The 21,209-nt window shown below is 40.9% G+C and overlaps 1 protein-coding gene and 1 pseudogene across 1 annotated transcript in view; both read left to right on the top strand.

Annotated features, from left to right (window-relative positions):
• The window catches only part of HEPHL1 (hephaestin like 1), an 89,802-nt gene that overhangs the window by 43,447 nt on the left and 25,146 nt on the right, over nucleotides 1-21,209 (top strand). The window contains exons 7-12 of the mRNA XM_065936785.1: nucleotides 301-440; nucleotides 584-715; nucleotides 2,488-2,699; nucleotides 6,067-6,217; nucleotides 13,465-13,677; nucleotides 16,463-16,676. Of these exons, the coding sequence (XP_065792857.1) occupies nucleotides 301-440; nucleotides 584-715; nucleotides 2,488-2,699; nucleotides 6,067-6,217; nucleotides 13,465-13,677; nucleotides 16,463-16,676 (1,062 nt within the window). The remainder of the gene's footprint in view (nucleotides 1-300; nucleotides 441-583; nucleotides 716-2,487; nucleotides 2,700-6,066; nucleotides 6,218-13,464; nucleotides 13,678-16,462; nucleotides 16,677-21,209) is intronic.
• Nucleotides 8,879-8,960, top strand: LOC136170189 (U4 spliceosomal RNA; annotated as a pseudogene).

Here is a 21,209-nt window from a genome sequence, read left to right as displayed (position 1 = left end):
GGACACCATCTGGGACGCCAATATTGGTAAGTAAGGAGTTTACCTGTGCCTCCTTCGGTTGCTGGACCTCTGGGGAAGAAAGTACAATGGCTAAGAGAGAAATGAGCTTGAGCACCAAAAGGCTTCTGAAGACTTTTAAGGCTGGTTGACTATTCCTGGGAACTTGGCTGAAGACTGTGTTATCTTTTCTGGGGAGATGGGTGGATTAATGGTCTAGAGACAATACAATAAAGCTCCCTAATTAAGGCACTTAATTATGTATGAGTTGTATTCCCAGTCAACTCCCTTCTCTTTCCACAGTGACTCTGAGCTCTACTTCATACAAGGGGACAACAGAATAGGAGGGAAATATTGGAAGGCTCGGTATACAGAGTATGTTGATGCAACTTTTACTCGAAGAAAGAGATTCTCTGAGGCAGAAGCCCACCTTGGAATTCTGGGTACAGTGAAATCATCTGTCATGTTTGGAACGAGGGAGATATTTCAGTGGGGCATGTAATCTAACAGGGAATGACTCTTCAGCTCCCATTCACTTCTCTGTCTCTCTTCATCTCTTCTCCCTCCTCCTCTCAACATTTCTTAGGTCCCGTCATCAAGGCAGAGGTGGGTGACACTCTATTAGTGACATTTGCCAACAAAGCTGACAAGGTCTACAGTATTTTGCCCCATGGTGTGATCTATGACAAAACTTCTGATGCAGCCCCAAACGTAGATGGTAAGTCCTAGTCTGCACCTTGGGAGGATCCTGGGCCCTTTACTTGCCAGTCCTGTGAGCTAGCTATTTCAACTTTTTGAACCTTACTCTTCTCCTCTATCAAGTGCAGAGAATGATGCTCACCTCACAGGGCTTTGGGAAGGGATAGACGGGCTTCCTTGGTGGCTCAGACAGTAGAGAATCTGCCTGCGATGCAGGAGACCTGGGTTCAATCCCTGGGTCAGGAAGATCCCCTGGGGAAGAGAATGGCTATCCACTCCAGTATTCTTTCGTGGAGAATTCCATAGATAGAGGAGCGTGGGGGGCTACATACAGTCCATGGGGTTGCAAAGAGTCAGACACAACTGAGCAACTATCCCTTCACTTGAGACAGAATTCAGGACAGGGTCTGGCGCACAGCAGATACTTGGGAAATGTTAATGCTATTCCTTTACTCTCAGTAACACAATAAATCTCAAAGTGGGCTCATCCATAGCCTCATTCACTTCTCTAAGATGGAGAGTTTTCTGCTGCAGTTGCATGGGATTCCCTGGGTAAGGCTAAGGGGAAAATCTGATTTCCAATGTTTTGTTGAAATGAAAATCTTACACATGGGCTTTGCTTTGTCTCTATGGGCAAATATTTATTTAAAACTTTCGTGGGCTTACAGTCACATATGTATCCCCCAATCACAGAGTATGTAGCACAGACTGTCTGCATGTAAGAAAAACAGCTTCTACCCAGTGGCTACAGGAACTATCCTTCCGTTCATGATACTGTTCTTGGGAAATCCTGGCTGTGTGGGAAGCCTTTCTCATCGCTAGAGCAGACTCCATGACTCCTGAGATACTTCTTTATTCCCAAGTATGAGGCTGGTCCCAGTCCAGAGCAGGCTTTGCGATGCTGGGGAGGGAACAGAGAAGGAAAGGATGGAGGCAGTATTCCCCATTCCCTAGTCTCCCCCACCCCGCACCCCCTGCCCGCTGCAGCAATGTCTCCTCTGCCCACATTCTCTTCCTTGGTCAAAATGCTCATGATGACTTTTGCAGAAACAACCCTAATGACAGCCGAAATGTCTACATTTCTATTGTTTATCTCAGTAAACTTACTGGGTGCCGTTTGCAAGCCCTGGACGAAATGCAGGAAGTCTCTGGCCTCAGTCTAGCTGAAGAGATTCATTGTGTTCATTTGACAATACAACATGAGGGTCAAGTACAAAGTCTTTGGAATCAGCCCTGCATTTAATCCCAAATCTGCCATTTACCAGTTTTGTTACCTTGTGCCTTTGTTTACCTCCGCTAACTTGTAGTTTATTTGGGTTATTTCCTAGTTCAACCTTCTAGATTTAAAACTCTTTAAAGGTAGGTCCCTTGTTTAACTTTTTGGGGTATCCTCTAAAGGGCCAAATATAATAAATTCCACATCATAGAAGGTATTAAATGCTATTTTATGGATTTACATTTATACATAAATGGGTAATTATCACTCTTTAAGATAATTTAAAGACAATTATCACTCTTTTAGTATTTGCTAAACTTGAGATTTGAGTAAGAAGTAGTACCTATGAAGATATTAAGTATAAACTGTGAAGAAGTTAGTCCTTTGATATAAGCATCTATCTCATGAAACAGCAGATGGTGGCACTGACCTCTCTGATAGGATTCAGTGGAAACAACTGTCCTTCCGCAAAGCACATCCTCAGACAGAGACGCACTCTGAGCTGGAAGACCCAGTCTGACAAGTTCCTCATTCCTGGCTGTTGCTTTGAGTAGCTGTTTTACTTGTCTCCACAGGATTCCTGAAGCCAGGGGCACATGTTAAGCCAGGTGAGATCTTCACATACACATGGACGGTGCCTGAAAGTGTCAGCCCAACAGCTGATGACCCACCCTGTCTGACTTATCTTTACTTCTCAGCCGTTGAACCGATCAAGGACACGAGCTCAGGCCTTGTAGGGCCTTTGCTAGTCTGTAAAAGGGGTGTTCTCAATGCTGATGCGACACAGGTAGGTCTCAAAGGTCACCAGGCTCACAGGGTTGTATGTAAGAGAGATCAGGAATGTGGCTAGAGAGTAAATAGTAATCGTCCATTACAAAAAGGTGAATATTTTCCTCATTGCTCTCGAAATCGACTTCTACATAATGAGGATTTTGTTTTATTTTTCATAAATTTAAGATGCAAATTTTAATTTAAGGTAATTTAGTGTAAACTTAAGATCTGAAAGTTACTGATGCCTATGCAGAAACCCAGGATCTCTGCTTGTTTGGTTGGAATTTGGTAACTCTCTTTCCCTGGGCATTGCTTTGATTCTAGAATCTCCGGAGACCTATACAGAATGCAAATTGGGATTTTTTGGGGAACAGGGGGCAAATTTTCTCAAGGTGGTAAAGAACCTGCCTGCTAATGCAGGTAGACATAAGAGTTGCAGGTTAGATCCCTGAGTCAGGAAGATCCCCCGGGGAAGGGCGTGGTACCCCACTCCACTATTCTTGCCTGCAAAATCCCATAGACAGAGAAGCCTGGCAGGCTTTAGTACATACGGTTGCACAGAGTCAGACAAAACTGACGCAACTTAGCATGCATGCAATTTTCTCAAACTTGTCTACACATTAGACTTACCTGCCCCCCCCCCCTTAAAAAAAAACAACCTGGGGCCCTTTTAAACATCCTTTATTCAGGTGTTTCAGACCAATTAAGTCAGAATCTCCAGGTGATTCCAATGTGCAACCAAGTTTGAGAATCACTGTAGCTTACCACTATAATCCGGGAGTTAATCACTGTGACCAAAGAAACAAGAAAACAAGTAGATATTTTCTTGCAAGTCCCAACTTGGAGGCTTTGATTGAGCCACGCTGGTTAGTGTGGCAAAGCATAACATTTCAATCTATTTCTACATGATATTAAACACACTGATGGAAGAGGAAAAGTCAGCTACTTAATCATTTTGAATTATTTTACCAAGGGAAATAGCAAGCTATTTGTTTAAATGGTATATTTTATATTTGGCATTAATCCTAGTTCTGTAGAAAAGAAGAACTATTAGGATGTATATATAGATAGAAAGAAAATTATGATAAGGAGCAGGCTCACATGACTATGGAGGATGACAAGTTTCAAGATATGCAGGGTGAGTCATAGAAAGAGACTCAAGAGACCCAAAAGACCAGCAGGGTCTTGAAAGGAAGAGCCTGTGTTTGAGTTTGGGTTCAAACGCAAGCAAAAGCTGATGTTCCAGTTCAAAGGCAAGAAGAATCCCCTTTTACTTATGAGAGGGTCAGATTTTTTGTTTTTCTGTTAAGGCCTTCAAATGATTGGATGAGGCTCACCCACACTAGGGAGGGCGATCTGCTTCACTTAGTTACTGAATCAGATGTTAATCTCATCCAAGCACACCTTCATGGAAATAGCTAGAAAAAAGTTTGACCAAATATCTGGGCACCCCAACAAGTTGACACAAAATTAATCACTACACAGGGTCCTATACCTACCTTCTAACCTCCCCCTGGGCTAATTTCCCCTTTCATAGACCCAGTTACCCTACAGATGACTCTCAGATGATGAGGCTCTCCAACTGAATTCCTCTCAGTGGTTCCTTCTCATCCTGCCTACAAACACAACCACAGTTAATAGCAGTTAACACCAGGTACTTAGTGTTTGCTAGAGGATGCATCAAGTGCTTTGCCTATAGTATCAAATTTAACCCTTCAAAAAATATGAAATAGGGACAACTCATATCCTCATTTTGCAAATGAGGGAACTAGGACTTAGAGAAGACAAGTCATTTGTCTCAGTTGTTATAACATGTAAGCAAAATGGCACTAGAACCCGATATCTTTCCCAATATATTTGATCCCTTTTTCCCCCTCCAGTTTTAATATTTTATTTTGAAAAATCTTAAGCCTATATTGTTTCTTTTCATAGCCCCAAATCTAAAGCTATTGCCTTCTAAAACACCGTGTGATAAAAGCAGTAAATGTACATAAGTTATAGTAAGAACATAAAGTAAAAAATAACCTTACCTTCAATGAGGAGTTAAGAAAGCATCACAGAGCTGGGACAGCTAAGCTGCCCCTTGCAGTTGGATTAGGGTGGTAGACCATCAAAGTTGAGGGAGAACACGCATAAAGGACAGAGGCCTGCTGAACACAGCAAGTTCAGATTGCTGCAAGGATCTTGGGCTTGCGTTGGTTCAGGTGTCAGGAGGGAAGGGCCAAGAGATGAGGCTGAGAAGGTAGGCAGGGACCTATCACTGTGAATTACATTGTATTGTCCAGATTGAGTAGGAGAGAGATGTGATCAGATGGCACTGGTGTGGGTCCCTCTGGAGTAGGTGACAGGATGAAGGGTAGATTGGGAGGGAGTCCATTAGAGGTGGGAAGATGGTTGAGAGACAGAAAACACAGTTACCTCTCTGGTTCAGCTTTAAAGAAAAGCAGATTTTAACAATTCAGTATGCTGTGTGGTCAGTAATATTCAAATAGATGGCTTAGGAATATCCACAATGGGAATTAGTTCCTCATTATCAACTCAAATTAATATAATTTAGCAAAGCCATGAATGACATGAATTCATTATCTCACTCAAAAACTTGTATTAAGTGCTGAGTTTTTCAGACATTTTTGTTGGAGCTGGGAATGCATAGAGATACGCAAAACTTGCCTATCCTATCAAAGCCTACATTACAGTGGGACAATAGTCAAAAATTTAAGTGCATACTTAAAATATTTTAGGTGGAGATAAGTGCTACAAAGAAGAGTAGAGTGTGGAAAAGTGAGTGAGTTTGTAGGCAAGAGGGAAGATGAGGGACTTTTAGCTAGGGTGGGGAGAGAGTGCTCTGGGGAGGTGATATTGGTGCAGAGAATGGAACAGAATAAGGGAGGGAGCCGGGCAAGACCTAGGAGAACCTTCTAGACAACGGGAACAGCATGTGAAAATGTCTTGAGGCAGGAATGAAGTAGGTGTGTTCACAGAGGGGCAAAAGATCAGGGTGGCTGGAGTGAGCTAGGGGGTGAATACAAGGAGATGAGGTCAGAGAGGCCGAGGCCAGGACACGGAGTTTAGAGTGACGAAAATAACGTGGTGATGACCAGCCTGAGAACAGGAGTACCGAAGATTAGGAAAGCTTCTGAACAGGGACTTACTTCCTCTGAGGAGGTCACATGGGGAGGGGAAAGGATGTAATGAGGAAGATGAATTTATTGGGTGTAGAATGAATTTATCAGAATCTTGATTTACAAAATGATCCAGTAAATCTATGGCTGATGTTGATCCTAATTTACTTTGTGTTACTTCATGTTAATTTTGAAAGTGAAGCAGAACTAAGAAGTCTTCCAAGCTATACTTTAATACATTTATTTCTTTCTTCTCTGTAGAAAGGAATAGACAAGGAATTTTACCTACTAATCACAGTCTTTGATGAGAATCTGAGCAGGTATCTTGATGAAAATATTCAGAAGTTTACCTGGCATCCCTTCAGCGTTGACAAGGAGGATAAAGAGTTTGTGAAGTCCAACCGAATGCACGGTATGAAAAATCTTTTCCTCCTATAAAGTCAAGTCATAATCACATTTGAAGTGAAAATGCTTGGAATGCTTTAGTTATCTTAAGCTTGGTTTCTTGAGTATTGTCCTTGGTCATGACTAAAATATTTTGTGGCTCTAGCCTCACAAGGTATGGTGAAACTTCCCCATCTCAAGAGATGTGAAACTTAATTAGTACTTCTAAAGCACTTCATCAGCTTTAGATAAAATAATACAAAATTTGAACTAGCAAAGGTCACAGTACATAATAAATGTAGAAAATTACAGTTATGTATATATCTATCTGTGTATATATACAGATATATATATAAAATTTCATCCAAGAGTAACAGAATACACATTCTTTTCAAGTGCAAACAGAACATTCTCCAGGATAGATTATATGCTAAGCCACTAAACAAACCTCTGTAAATTTAAGAAAATTGAAGACACATCAAGCACCTTTTCTGAAAACAATGCTATATAAGACTGGAAATTAACTTTGAGTAAAAAACTCCAAAAAAACACAACATGTGAAGGCTGAACAACCAATGCATCACTGAAGAGGAAATTAAAAAATACCTAGAGATAAATGAAAATAAAAACATGACAATCTAAAACTTATGAGATAGCAAAAATGGTTCTAAAACAGAATTTAAAAGCTTACTTCAGGAAAAGAAAAATTTCAAATAAAAACCTAACTTTATACCTAAAAAATCTAGAGAAAGAGCAAATAAATCCTAATGTTAGTGAAAGATAAGAAGTCATAATGATAAGAACAGAAATAAGTGAAATAGAGACAAAAATAGAAAGGATCAATGAAATTGAAAGCTGGTTCTTTGCAAAGTTAAATAAAATTGATAAACCTTTAACTAGACTCATCAAGAAAAAAATAGAGAGGACCCAGATCAATAAAATCAAAAATGAAAAAGGAGAGGTTACAACAGATACCACAGAAATATAAAGGAACATAAAAGACTACTACAAGCATCTATTTGCCAATAAAATGGACAACCTGGAAGAAATGGACAAATCCTTAAAAATGCACAATCTACTAAGACTGAACCAGGAATAAATAGAAAATATGAATATACTACTTACCAGTAATGAAATTGAGTCACTAATTAAAAAACTCCCAACAAACAAAAATCCAGGACCAGATGGCTTCACCATAGGGTAGAATTGGAATTCTACCAAATGTTTAGAGAAGAGTTAACACCTACATTTTAAAACTATTCCAAATAATTGCAGAGAAAAGAATGCTTCCAAACTCATTCTATGAGTCCACCATCACCCTGATACTAAAACCAGATGAAAGTATCACACACAAAAAAGGAAAATTACAGGCCAATATCACCAGTGAACACATATGCAAAAATCCTCAACAAAATATTATCCAACTGAATCTAATAATATATTAAAAGGATAATGCACTATGATCAAGTGGAATATATCTCAGGGATGCAAGGATTTTTTTAATACCCACAAATAACCAATGTGATATACCACATTAACAAACTGAAGAGTAAAAACAGTATGATCCTCTCAATAGATGCAGAAAAAGCTTTTGACAAAATTCACCACCCATTTTTGATAAAAAATTCTCCAGAAAGTGGGCATAGAGGGAACTTACCTTAATATAATAAAAGCCATATGTGACAAATCCACAGCTAACATTATACTCAATGGTGAAAAGCTGAAAGCATTTCCTGTAACATTAGGAATGAGACAAGGATACCCACTCTTGCCACTTTTATTCAACATAATAATGGGAGTCTAAGTCACAGTAATCCAAAGAAAAGGAAATAAGTCATCCAAATTGGAATGGAAGAAGTAAAACTATTACTGTTTTCAGGTGGCATACAATACATTAAAAATCCTAATGAAGTCACCAGAAAACTACTAGAGCTCATCAATGAAGTTAGTAAAGTTGCAGAATACAAAATTAATATACAGAAATCTGTTGCATTTATAGACACTAACAATGCATTATAAAAAAAAAGAAATTAAGAAAACAATCTCACTTACCATCTCACCAAAAAGAATAAAATACCTAGGAATAAACCTATCTGAAGAGGCAAAGGACTTGTACTCAGAAAACTATATGACATTGATGAAAGAAACCGAAGATGGAAAAGACAAAAACAGATGGCAAAGATATACTGTGACTTTGGTTGGTAAGAATCAATATTTTTAAATGACCATTCTGCTCAAGGCAATCTACGGATTCAATGCAATCTCTATCAAAATATCAAGGGCATTTTTCACAGAACTAAAACAAATAATTTTAAAATTTGTATAGAAACACAAAAGACCCCAAAAAGCCAAACGAATTTTGAGAAAGAACAGAGCTGAAGGACTCAATGCTGCTTGACTTTAGACAATCAAGGGGCTTCCCAGGTGGCGCTAATGGTAAAGAATCCACCTGCTAATGCAAGAGACATAAGGGACACAGAATTCCATCCCTGGGTTGAGAAGATCCCCGGAGGAGGGTAAAGCAACTCACTCGAGTATTCTTGCCTGGAGAATCCCATGGATAGAGGAGCCTGGAGGGCTACAGTCCGTAGGGTCACAAAGAGTTGGACACAACTGAAGTGAGTTAGCGTAGTAATCAAAATAGTTTGGCACTGGCACAAAACCAGACACAGATCAAAGGAACAGAATAAGCTTTGCGCAGTGGCAGTATTGTAGCCAATGAGGTTTATCCGAGGCGTGATTATTGCTAATTGAAAACTTTTCCCAAAGGAACAGAATAGAGAGGCTAAAAATAAACCCATGTGATTCTGGTCAATTACTCTATGACAAAGGAGGCAAGAATATAGAATGGAGAAAAGACAGTCTCTATAATAAGTGTTTCAGGGAAAATTGGACAACTGCATGTAAAAGAATGAAATTAGAAGATTCTGTAACACCAGAATACAAAAATAAAATGAATTAAAGATCTAAATGTAAGACTGGATACTATGAAACTCCCAGAGAAAAACAGAGGCAGAACACTCTTTGACATAAATCCCAGCAATAGTTTTTTGGATCTGTCTCCTAAAGTAAAGAAAATAAAAGTAAAAATAAGTAAATGAGATCTAATTAAATTAAAAAGCTTGTGCACAGCAAAGGAAAACATCAACAAAATGAAAAGACAACATACTGAATGGGAGAAAATGTTTGCAAATGATATGCCTGACAAGAGATTAATAGTCAACAAATATATATAACTTGTACAACTCAAAATCAAAGAAACAAACAATGTGATTAAAAATGGGGCAGAAGAACTGAATAGACATTTTTCCAAAGAGGACATACAGATGGCCAACCAACAGGCACCTGAAAAGATGCTCAACAACACTGCTACATCAGAGAGATGCAAATCGAAACCACGATGAGATATCAGTGCACATCAGTCAGAATAACTATCATCAACAAGGACACAAACAGCAAATGCTAGAGAGGATGTGGAGAAAAGGGAACCCTTATACACAGTTGGTGGAAATGTAAATTGATGCAGCCATTGTGGAAAACAGTTTGGCAGTGTCTCAAAAAAATAAAAACAGAACTACCATATAACCCAACAATTTCAGTTCTGGAAACAAAAAACTCCAAAACCACTAATTCAAAATGATGCATGCAGCCCAATGTTCATGTATATATATATACATACACATACATATATATAGATACACACACATATATAAGGAATAAAACTCAGGCATAAAAAAAGGAATGAAATTCTGCCATTTGCAACAACATGGATGGAACTAGAGAATATTATGCTTAGTGAAATAAGTCAGACAGAGAAAGACAAATATTGTATGCTTTCACTTATATATGAAATCTAAAAAATAGAACAAATGAATATATACAACAACAGCAGAAAACCAAATTCACAGGTATAGAGAACAAACTAATGGTTATTGGTGGGGAGAGGGAAGGGTGAAGGGGTAAGGTAGGACTCCGGGATTAAGAAAAAGATACTACTATGAATAAAATAAATAAGCTACAAGGGTATATTATATAACATACAGAAATATTGCCATAATTTTATATTAACCTTAAATGGAGTATAATCTATAAACATATTGAATCACCATGTTGTACACTTAAAACTAATATAATATTATAAATCAAATATGTTTCAATAAAAATTTCTTTCAATGCCTAAAGCAAACATGGCAATATAACAGACCTTCTTTTAGGATCAAGCATAGCATCTATTTATTGTCTTTAAAACATTATGAGAAAATAATGAAATAGCCTTCCCCTTCTCTCCCAAAGAAGTGCAAAAAAAAGTCTCCCTTTCTCCCATGGAAGTCCAAAAATGTTCAAGGTTCCAAGTGACTCACAGTACCAGCTCAGACTTCTGTGGTTTCAGATGCTCTGTTCCAACTGAACCCCTTCTTGGACCAATGGAAAACAAGGTATAATGCACTTTCAACATCATCTTCTACAAAAAAAATTTGTTACAGCTGAAGACAAAATTTGTTACCAACCTTTCTAATAGTCAGTAAAAAGGTAAACTAAGCTATAAATTAGAAAACATAGCAATTCCTTAATGGAAAAGCTAGACTGCAAGAGGGATCTATATACAGAGAAGCCTATATATAGAAAACAGAAAACAACCTAATGGATCATGTCAAATCTAGTCCCTTCTTGGTTTGGCAATTTGAAATACATTTGTATATTTTAGACCTGCAGAATGTGTCATGTTTAAGGCAAAATTCAAGGAAATTATGTATTTAGTTTAAGCTTCACATTTAGTTCAGTTCAGTTGCTCAGTCATGTCCAACTCTTTGTGACCCCATGAATCGCAGCACACCAGGCCTCCCTGTCCATCACCAACTCCCGGAGTTTACTCAAACTCATGCCCATCGAGTCGGTGATGCCATCCAGCCATCTCATCTTCTGTCGTCCCCTTCTTCTCCTGCCCCCAATCCCTCCCAGCATCAGGGGCTTTTCCAATGAGTCAACTCTTCGCATGAGGTGGCCAAAGTATTGGAGTTTCAGTTTCAGCATCAGTCCTTCCAATGAACACCCAGGACGGATCTCCTTTAGGATGAACTGGTTGGATCTCCTTGTAGGAGAAGGGACTCTCAAGAGTCTTCTCCAACACCACGGTTCAAAAGCATCAATTCTTCGGCGCTCAGATTTCTTCACAGTCCAATTCTCACATCCATACATGACCACTGGAAAAAATAAAGCTTCACATTAATTATAAATTAAATTTTGTCTCCAGTCTTGCTTGCATGAGTAGGAGATAGTTGGCCACAATACCAAAGAGACAATGCCTTACATGGCATACAATGTTTGCTTTGCTCATGTTATACAGTCTATGTTCCAATCTGTTTGTTAAATATATAAATGAATGAATGAATGTTCCTGAAAAAGAGGCTTTTCTAGAGGGGGTGAGGGCATGCCACACAGCTTTGTGGTATCTTAATTTCCTGACCTGGGCCTCCAGCAGTGAGAATGTGGAATCCTAACTACTGAATCACCAGGGAATTATCAGGAAAGTGAAGTTCCAAGGCAACAGAGAATTCTCTACCAGCCAGCCAAGGGCTAAATTGTTAGCACTACAATTTACAATGGGATGGGGAGGGAGGTGGGAGGGAGATTTGGAATGTACACCCTTGTACACCCATGGCTGATTCATGTCAATGTATGGCAAAACCCACTGCAATATTGTAAAGCAATTAGTAATTAAAATACATAAATTAAAAAAATTACAATGATATCTATTTAACATTCAATGGACAAGACAGTTTATTTGCAACAGCATGATCAAAGGTTTTCTTCAGAATGTGTGATATTCTTCTCAGCAGCTTCAGGGCTTCTTGAAATTTCTGCTAATAATTCCAGACATTTGAGTAAAATTACCAAACACCACTCACCCCTTAGATAAAGAAACAAAAGGTAATTTTATTTGACAACGAGATTCTAACAGGAGACCACTTATGTGTGTGGCGGATGGGCCGTAGAAGGAGTGGAGTGGGGGGTGTCTCTCTCCGGGACATCAAACCTGAGACACAATGAGGCGCAGTCACCCCTCAGTGTACTGTCATAGCGGTCATTCCCCAGAGGGGGCGCATGTAGCCGCTGTCAGTGGATTGAGGTTGATGTCAAAGAGAAAAGCAATTTGCATTTCTGGAGGTACAAAGACTTTTCATATCTAAGTGATCATTATTCAAAGTCTTGTCAGTTATTTTACTGAAGTTGGAAAATCAAAATTATCATAAGGCAAAATTATTTATTCAAACTCAGTGTCCCTTCCCCACTCCTCAAATCCCTCTTCCCTGACCAGACATGCAAATATGATATCAATCAATTGCAAGTCTTTCAAGTGATGCAAGATTCATAAAATCAGTGAAGGGATGTCTGATAACTTCTAGAATGAAAAGCAAAACCATTGGCAAATGAGGATCTGACAGAATTAAATGAATAACTGAGGAAAAGACGCTTAACAAGGGAGATGACAGGATAAGAACCTTAAAAGAAAATGACTTCCACATCAACAGTTTTTAAAAAAGACTTTTGGGAAATTCATGAAACCTTTTAAAAATATCTTAATATTTAATATTAATATTAATTAATATATTAATTATATAATATTAATATATTATGTGCTAGTTGTATATAATGAATATATAATATATTAATATTCAATAATACAAATATTTAATGTTTTAATATATTTTAATTAATGTTAAATTTTGTTAATGCTTGTTAATGTTAATGTAAATGTTAAATTAATGTTAATTTAATGTTTAATATATTATATAATTAGTATATTGGTATTATATTTAATATTTCAAATATTTAATATTTAAATATTTTTAAATATTAAAACATTTTTTCAAGGATGATGCTCTTTATAATCTGCAAAACTAAAATGTGAAATGAAGGATATTATATAATGCTATCAAATAATTTTGTCAGAAAAAATATTGCTTCAGAAAGTAACTTGTTTATTTCTTATTAATTCTTAGAATTCATGTCCTGTGTATACATTGTTAAATAGAACAGTTTCACTGTTTTAGTGTATTTTCATTATTCATTATTAAATTCAGTCTCCATTTAAATTTGATACACCATCTGACTTTTTCCCCATACTCTTCATTCTCTGATAGTAGGATCTTCTGTAAATTTTGAACTTGAACACCACTGCCCCCATATGCACTGATAATCTTTCACTAAGGTGATGCGCTTTTAGCATATCTACAGAATAACAGTGGGCTCTGCTCTTCTTTTCCTTCCATTTAGCTATTAATGGCTACATGTATGGCAACCAGCCAGGCCTAACCATGTGCAAAAAGGATAGAGTCTCCTGGCATCTGATTGGAATGGGCACCGACACGGATATGCATGGAGTTTATTTTCAAGGGAACACAATCCACCTACGAGGGACTCACCGGGACTCCCTGGCCCTGTTTCCCCACGTCTCCACAACGGCATTCATGCAGCCAGACCGTGCAGGTAAACGTGGCAGGGCCAGCTCAGGTGACCAGATTCCTATCTTCAGGCAAGTACTCTTAGGGTCTTCCCCCAGAAGAAACTGGTTGAATTTGGGCACTTCTGGGTGTGCAGAAGGAAATATAGCCTTGAGTAGAATCAGAGAATCCTGACTATTGTATTTCAAACACTTAATGTGAAGGACAGAGGAAAAGCATCTAATAACATCCGTAAAGGAGAAGTAGAAGTCCTCTAAACGACCTGGCCTCACAAATCCTAGGAGAATGCTCTTGATTTATATCCATGAACAATTCAGCCCCAAGAAAGAGTAATTTTGTTTGCTTGTTTATTCTCTTTAAACACAAACTTCATTTTAGTTGCTGCTCGGAAGCATCAACCAGACATGAGCAGCCTGATGGTTGCTTCCAGTTTGTAGACGTGAACTTGACTCCCTTCTCTAGATATCGATAGTGGTCTCTTGATGAGTCCAAACAGGGACTTGCCTATTGTCACTCGCTTGGGTGCCCAGCAAGTAAGCTGTGTTGAATCCGGAGTCCATGGAGAGCCCATTAAAGTGCCAGTACCCATCCCTTCTCTTAGAGATTAACAAGTCAATTAGGTCACCAGGGTATTTTAATAAAAGATAAAGAGTAATATTTGGCAGCATATGCTCTCTCATGGAAAATAAGAATAGTAAATGCTGTGGATATTCAACATGGTTCTCCAAACCAACTTTTTCATTGGTCTTAAAATGAAACCAATATGCTACTCAAGATAAGTACTTGCCTGCTCTGTCTCCTTTATGAAGAGGTATTTATTTCTTTCCTTCACACTGGAACTGCATTTTAGATGCTACTCCCTGTCACTGGTAAAGAATTTGAGACTTGAGGGGAAAAAAATTCAAAGAGAAAAGAAAATAAAGCTCTTCAAAGCTAGTCTTTTCTATTAACAAGTAGTAACTATGACTTATGTCACCACTTTAAACGTTAAACATTTCTACCTGAGACAAATCTAAAATTTTAAGTCATCAAAGAAATATATAGAAAACATATGGACCCTGGGAGCCACCTAACCCCACCTCAACATTCACTTCTGGCCGCTGTGAGTGTAAATGCATCTTTTCTCCATGATTTTACATTCAGTTATCAGGTTGAGAGAGGAAAAGTCTCCATGACTTACCTACCAAATAAAATACATGGATTTTTAAAGAAAAAAGAGGTTTGAGCTTCAAAACTTTTGCCAAAGAACTGCCTCAGACTAGGAGCTCCATTAATCCTTGCCTTGTAAGCTTCTAGTATTCAACCTTTCTATATTAGTTGATTGATCAATTATGAATCACCCCAAGGGATGCCTTTGGAACACTTACTTTTTAAAAATTCACTCTTCAAGACCACACAGGGGACAAGAGGGAAACAGCCAAATAGTTTTAATCCATAGAAACAGCATTCAAAGCTAGGGAAGGCTGGAATAATTTTAGGGACATGGTTACTTACTCATGGGCCCTACAGGCTTCTTAAGAGTTACATGACAATGCTTTCCAGTTTATGTTTGGCGGTGAGCATAAATCAGTGACTGCTGAAAAGCTGAGTCATTTCACCTATTGCCGTCCCATCCTCTAAGCTAAAAGGAGTACCCAAACATGGGTAGAGTAGCCTGTCAGCTGAAAGTCAAACATTTCCTCTTTGATCTTTTTTTTAAAAACCACTTTATTGATGTATGACTGAAACACAAAAAGCTGTATATTTAATACATGTAAACTGATGAGTGTGGAAGTAGTACGCATCTGTAAAAATATCACCATAATCAAGCCTTTAAGCTCCTCTTTCTTCTTAGAAAAGAAAATACCTCCTCTGCTGAAGGGATGGTGAGCACACAAATAGTGGGCTGCCTGGAGACCAGCACCCGCAGAGGAAGCTCAGGCCACCTCTGTTGTCAGAAGGGTCTTCTCTTTGTTTTTACAGAGGGTCACTGTTTGTGCCTGGGCGTGCTAGGGTACCCTATGAACCAGTGGTCTGGGCTCATCCTGAAGGGATAATTTGGCAATATTTAGATATGATAGATGCTATCTCTGTGTACTGTAGATAGTTAATGAGACCCACACTCTCATTCACCTCTGAGAACAGAGTCAACTAGAGGAGATTTGTTGATCCAAAAATTTCCCTGAATTAACATCTTCCAATAATTTGATTTTGTGTGATTTTATTGTGAATTTAATTAAAATATGTATATCTGATGCCAAGGCATCTAGAAAATTCAGCTTAAAAAATCATATAGTTCTCAGTCAGATATGATGGTTGCTATTTCTTTTTCCTTTTCATCTGGCATAATGTCGACCTACCACTGGAAATGAGACTCTCCTCTGCTTAAGGAAAAATACGTTTAGCTTTAAGAGTAATAGCTTATTTGTATATTGCCCCTTGTAGCTTATGAAAGCCTTTAGGGCAAAAGATATGACTTCAGAAGCATGACCTAATTTGAACTTTGTCTAGACAGGTAATTAGTTCCTTTTAAACTGGAGTGACTATCCTCTAATATTGTGTACAATAGGGGAGACCCAGAGAAACCATTTCTTGGCAGCAACTTTGCAAGTTTCTTTTTTATTTGTTTTCGGACATGACAGATGAATTTCAGATGGTATTTTTTCCCCATATGTAAATATATTTACAAGTAATTTATTCCTCTTAGGGTCTGATTTTTAAATGCTATAGGATGTTGATATCTTAAAAATTCACCTGACCGGTTATTTTGTAATAATTACGGAGGTTTGCTAGCAAACCAAAAGCAAAACGCCAAGCCGTGTCTCTTCCAGGCGTCTTCAGGGTCTTTTGCTCCACCCTGCACCACTTGGCCAGAGGCATGCATCAGATATATGAGGTCAGCAGCTGCGGCAATAAGGACCCTCCTGAGCAGCCCTATGGGATGATAAGAACCTTTTACATCGCCGCTGAAGAGGTAGAATGGGATTATGCCCCTAACAAAAACTGGGAGTTCGAAAAGCAGCACTTGGACGCAGGAGGGGAAAGGTACCACAGGCCGAGCCGCCGCCGTCTCTGGGGTGGGTTAGCACACGTGCGTGGACGTTGGGCGTTTGCCGAAGGGTGTTGTCTGCCCAGTCCTGGCAGACAGACATGTCACCCAGGAACACGAAAGCCTAGGGAAGTCGCCGTCCCCCTCCAAGGGAGCCGTCTGAAGCCAGTCTGGTCCCCAGGAGGCTGGCGAGCGCGGGGCAGGTCAGCGCAGGGGCTCGCCTCCCGGGACCGGGGGAAGCGATGCAGCGAGAAGCAGGGCCGCTGCGCAGAGCTGGGGGTCGGGGGGTGGGCGCTGCAGATGGGCGGGGTGGGGAAAGGGGGGGCGCTGCAGATGGCGGGGTGGGGAAAGGGGGGGCGCTGTAGATGGGCCGGGGTGGGGGCGGCCGCCGGCAGTCACTGGCCGCGGGGACACCCGAGGGGCGGGGGAGGCGGAGAGCCCCGAGCTGGGGCAGGAAGGTCCCGTTGTTGACCTCGTCTCCAGAGCATCCGCGAGGCTGGCCCTTCTGTGAAGGCGCTGCTCGTGCCGAGCTCCGAGGAATCCGTGGGCTCGAGGACCTTGCGCGCTGCTGAGCACGGGTGCTCTCCGACCCGGCCTTCAGGGCTGAACTGTCTGGGGGGGGGGGGCAGGCCTGCAGGCCTCCTCCCCGGGGTTAGCACCTTCTGCCTGGGTGGCACCGCCCCATGTATGCAGATGAGGACTGGTTCACTCAGTCACTACAGAGGTGGAGTTGGACACTGACTTTTTTGAAGGACAAATCCGTGTTCTCATCACCATGCCATGCTGACGTTCATGCCCTGGTCCTCTTTGATATTTGTTATCACCCTTCCCTTGCCTTCTCTTCCCCAGCCCTCACGCGCCCTCATGCATCTTCTGTTGTTATGACCCCCACCAACTCCTCTACACTCGCTATTAGGAGTCATAACCAGTTCTGTTTTTCTTACTCGGCCTGTTTTGAGGGTTCAGGCTCATGGAAAGAGTATAATGGTGCCACCTTGTGGATAAATGAAGAAACAAAATCACCCTTCAGTTTTAAAAGATTTGCCTCAAGGGTAGGATGATTTAAAATTCATTCAAAGATTCACCAGGTTTCCCTGGTAGCTCAGTTGGTAAAGAGCCCACGTGCAATGCAGGCCACCCGGTTCAATCCCTGGGTCGGGAAGGTCCGCTGGAGAAGGGGTAGGCTGCCCACTCCAGTACTCTTGGGCTTCCTGGTGGCTCAGACAGTAAAGAATCCACCTGCAATGTGAGAGACCTGCGTTTGATCCCTGAGTTGCAAACATCCCGTGGGAAGGGCTGCTGCTGCTAAGTCGCTTCAGTCGTGTCTGACTCTGTGCGACCCCATAGACGGCAGCTCACCAGGCTCCTCTGTCCTTGGGATTCTCCAGGCAAGAATACTGGAGTGGGTTGCCATTTCCTTCTCCAATGCATGAATGCATGCTAAGTCGCTTCGGTCATGTCCGACTCTGTGCGACCCTATGGACAGCAGCCCTCCAGGCTCCTCTGTCCACAGGATTCTCCAGGCAAGAACACTGGAGTGGGTTGCCTGGATGGGTAGCCCTTCCCAGGAAGAAGGAAATGGCAACCCACTGCAGTATTCTTGCCTGGAGAATCCTGTGGACAGAGGAGCCTGGCAGGCTACAGTCCATGGGGTCACAAAGAGTCAGACGTGACTGAGTGACTTTCACTTCACTTCACTCCAATTATTCACCAACACGTTTTATTAAACCAGACACGCCCCCTGCCAAAGTAGTGCTGCCTATACAAGTTAAAAACGGATAATTCAGTATAAAGTGAAATGAACACTAATTTGGTCTTTTCTAAAATAATTATTTCATTAACAGGCTGCTATCTCTGAAGACATTCTTGTATAATAATTGTCACATGTACAGTCCTAGCCAATGAGTGTGTAAGAAATATATCCTTCTTTTCTTGAAACTCAGTGTAATTTCTATTTTCAGCCCCATCCCTCCAGGCTGACAGAAAGAGCTAGCTTTGATCTTCTGGGATTGTCTTTCAAGCTTCTTAGAGAGATAGAGGGTGGTGGGTATGTCTGCACCCTGTCCCTGCCATTCTGGTCTTGCCCATAAATAAATGACAACAGAGTGAAATGAAACCATTTTCATCTATTAAAAATACAACAGAAGAGCCACAACCACAGTCTTCTAGATCAGCACTAATATAGTAGACTGTATCCATACTTGGCTACAGAACACTTGAAATGTGGTAGTCCAAATTGAGATGAGGTGTAAGTATAAAACATACTCTGGATTTCATAGAATCAGTATGAACAAAAACATAAACTATATAACTAATAAATATTTTACAATTATCACATGATGAAATGATACATTTTTTGGTTGTGTTGGGTTAACTGAAATTGTTAAAATTGATTTCACCTGTTTAAAAAGCAGCAGCTCTGTAGATAAAATTGCAGGACAGAGTTGCAGTGGCAGGTCGTCCCAGTGACAGTCTGAGGCACCCCTGTAGATCAGAGCCCAGGAGCAAATGCCCTCCTACCCGTTACTCTGCATCTACCGTTTGACCCAAGGCCGTATCTTAGGACACCTCTGGGTTCCAAACCACCCCTCAGTATGGGTTTTCCCTGAAACATTTATTGTCCTGGTCAGCACAGACCCTCTGCCTCACCTTGGAACCTGGAAGTCTTTCCCTGTGGCTTCTTAAGAACATAGTGGGGAGAACTCAGGATCCCAGAAAGGCAACAGATGGGACTGTCAGCACAATGCCAGGGTCTGTGCAGTGAGAGGGAATTTGAAAACAGAGAGTAGGTTGCTATAGAGAATTCCCTTATATCTCATCTGGTAAAGAATCTGCCTGCAATGCAGGAGACCCTGGTTTGATCTTTGGGTGGGGTAGATCCACTGGGGAAGGGAAAGGCTACCCACTCCAGTATTCTGACCTAGAGAATTCCATGGACTGTATAGTCCATGGGGTTGCAAAGAGTTGGACACGACTGAGCGACTTTGACTTCACTTCCTAGCACTCTTGAACTTGTGGACTGATGTGCATGTAATTTAACTAACCTGGGATTTGAGGTAAGACTCAGCATCTATTGAGCACCACCCTTCATAAGCCAGGCCTTTTGCTGAGCATTTCCCATTCCATCAGCTTTGGCCCAGGACCGTCACATGACCTCCCAGTGAGATGACGATAGAGTAAGCACTCAGGTGGTTCTTAACAGGTGTCTGACGCTGACACAGCTTTACAGGTCTCAACTTCTATGATCCTCACATCACTCCTGGGAGTTGGGTGAATTATTATCACCTCATTTAGGAGGGAAGCTAGGAAACAGCACAGGTAGCTCAAGAGTCTGGGCTTATCACCACCACACATGCTACTAGGACTCCTGGAAAATAAAAGTAGAAGAAAATTTTCTTCCTTGGAAAGCACACAGTGGGGGGTAGAAGGTATACGTGCATTTGTAAAATACCTACTGTGTGCTCAGGGATTGTGCAAACAGTGCTGAGAAGGTCCTTTCTGCACAGATTTCATGTTCCAGGGGGAAGACATTAGAGCAAACACGTTGAGTCATGCAGTCACTGTGGTAGGGGCAGAGGGTGGGTGGTCAGGGAAGGCTTCTGGGAGGAGGTGGTCTTTGAAGGGAGGGCCCGTTAAAGAGGTGGACAGTACAGGAAGGCAGCATGGGGAAGCTCTGCAGGTGTGGAGGGCCTTCGGGGTTCAAGAGAGGGAGTGTGCCGAATGGTGTGAGCATAGAGTTTGTGGGTAGTGGTGATGGGAAACCAGGCTTGGGAGCTTGGCAGAGGCAAGTGGGGAAGTTTTGTTGTTCAGCCACTAGGTCATGTCAGATTCGTTGCGACCGCATGGACTGCAGCCCTCCAGACTCCTCTGTCCTCCACTGTCTCCCAGAGTTTGCTCAAATTCTTGTCCATTGAGTTGGGGATGCTACCTAACCATCTCATCCTCTGCTGCCTCCTTCCCCTTTTGCTTTCAGCCTTTCTCAGCATCAGGGTCTTTTCCAATGTGTCAGCTCTTCGCTTCAGGGAAAGGGGTATGAGAGCTAAATCAAGGAGTCTGCCAGTGGGAAGCCATAAAAATCTTTTCGACAAGGACTGATGTATTCAAATGTGTAGTTTAGGATCTCTCTATCTCTGTAGACAGGAGAGGGAATGGAGGAGAATCAGGAGCAGAGAACACGGTGAGGAAAAGTTTCAGTTAATACGGGTGAATCAACAGATGAAGTCGGTGACTTAGGTTATAGTGTGGGCAGTTTGACCATGGAAAATGTGAGGCACAATTTATTTTGGAGATGAAGTTGGTAGATTTGTTTCTGTCTTTTGTAGTGATCTAGGTTGGTACTAGATAAAATATAGAGTTGATCCTCATTATTTGCAGATTTCATATTTGCAAATTTGCCCACTTGCTGAAATTTATCTGTAACCCTCAAATCAATTCTTGTGGTGCTTTCGTGGTCACTTGTAGAGCAGTGAAAAATTTGTGTCACCTGATGTTCACATTCCCAGCAGAGGTCAAACCAACAAGGCATCTCT

Source organism: Muntiacus reevesi, chromosome 5 (genome assembly GCF_963930625.1).
Source record: "Muntiacus reevesi chromosome 5, mMunRee1.1, whole genome shotgun sequence".
NCBI classification, from domain to species: domain Eukaryota; kingdom Metazoa; phylum Chordata; class Mammalia; order Artiodactyla; family Cervidae; genus Muntiacus; species Muntiacus reevesi.
The sequence above is the reverse complement of the archived record's forward strand: the minus strand, read 5'-3'. Positions and strand labels throughout refer to the sequence as shown.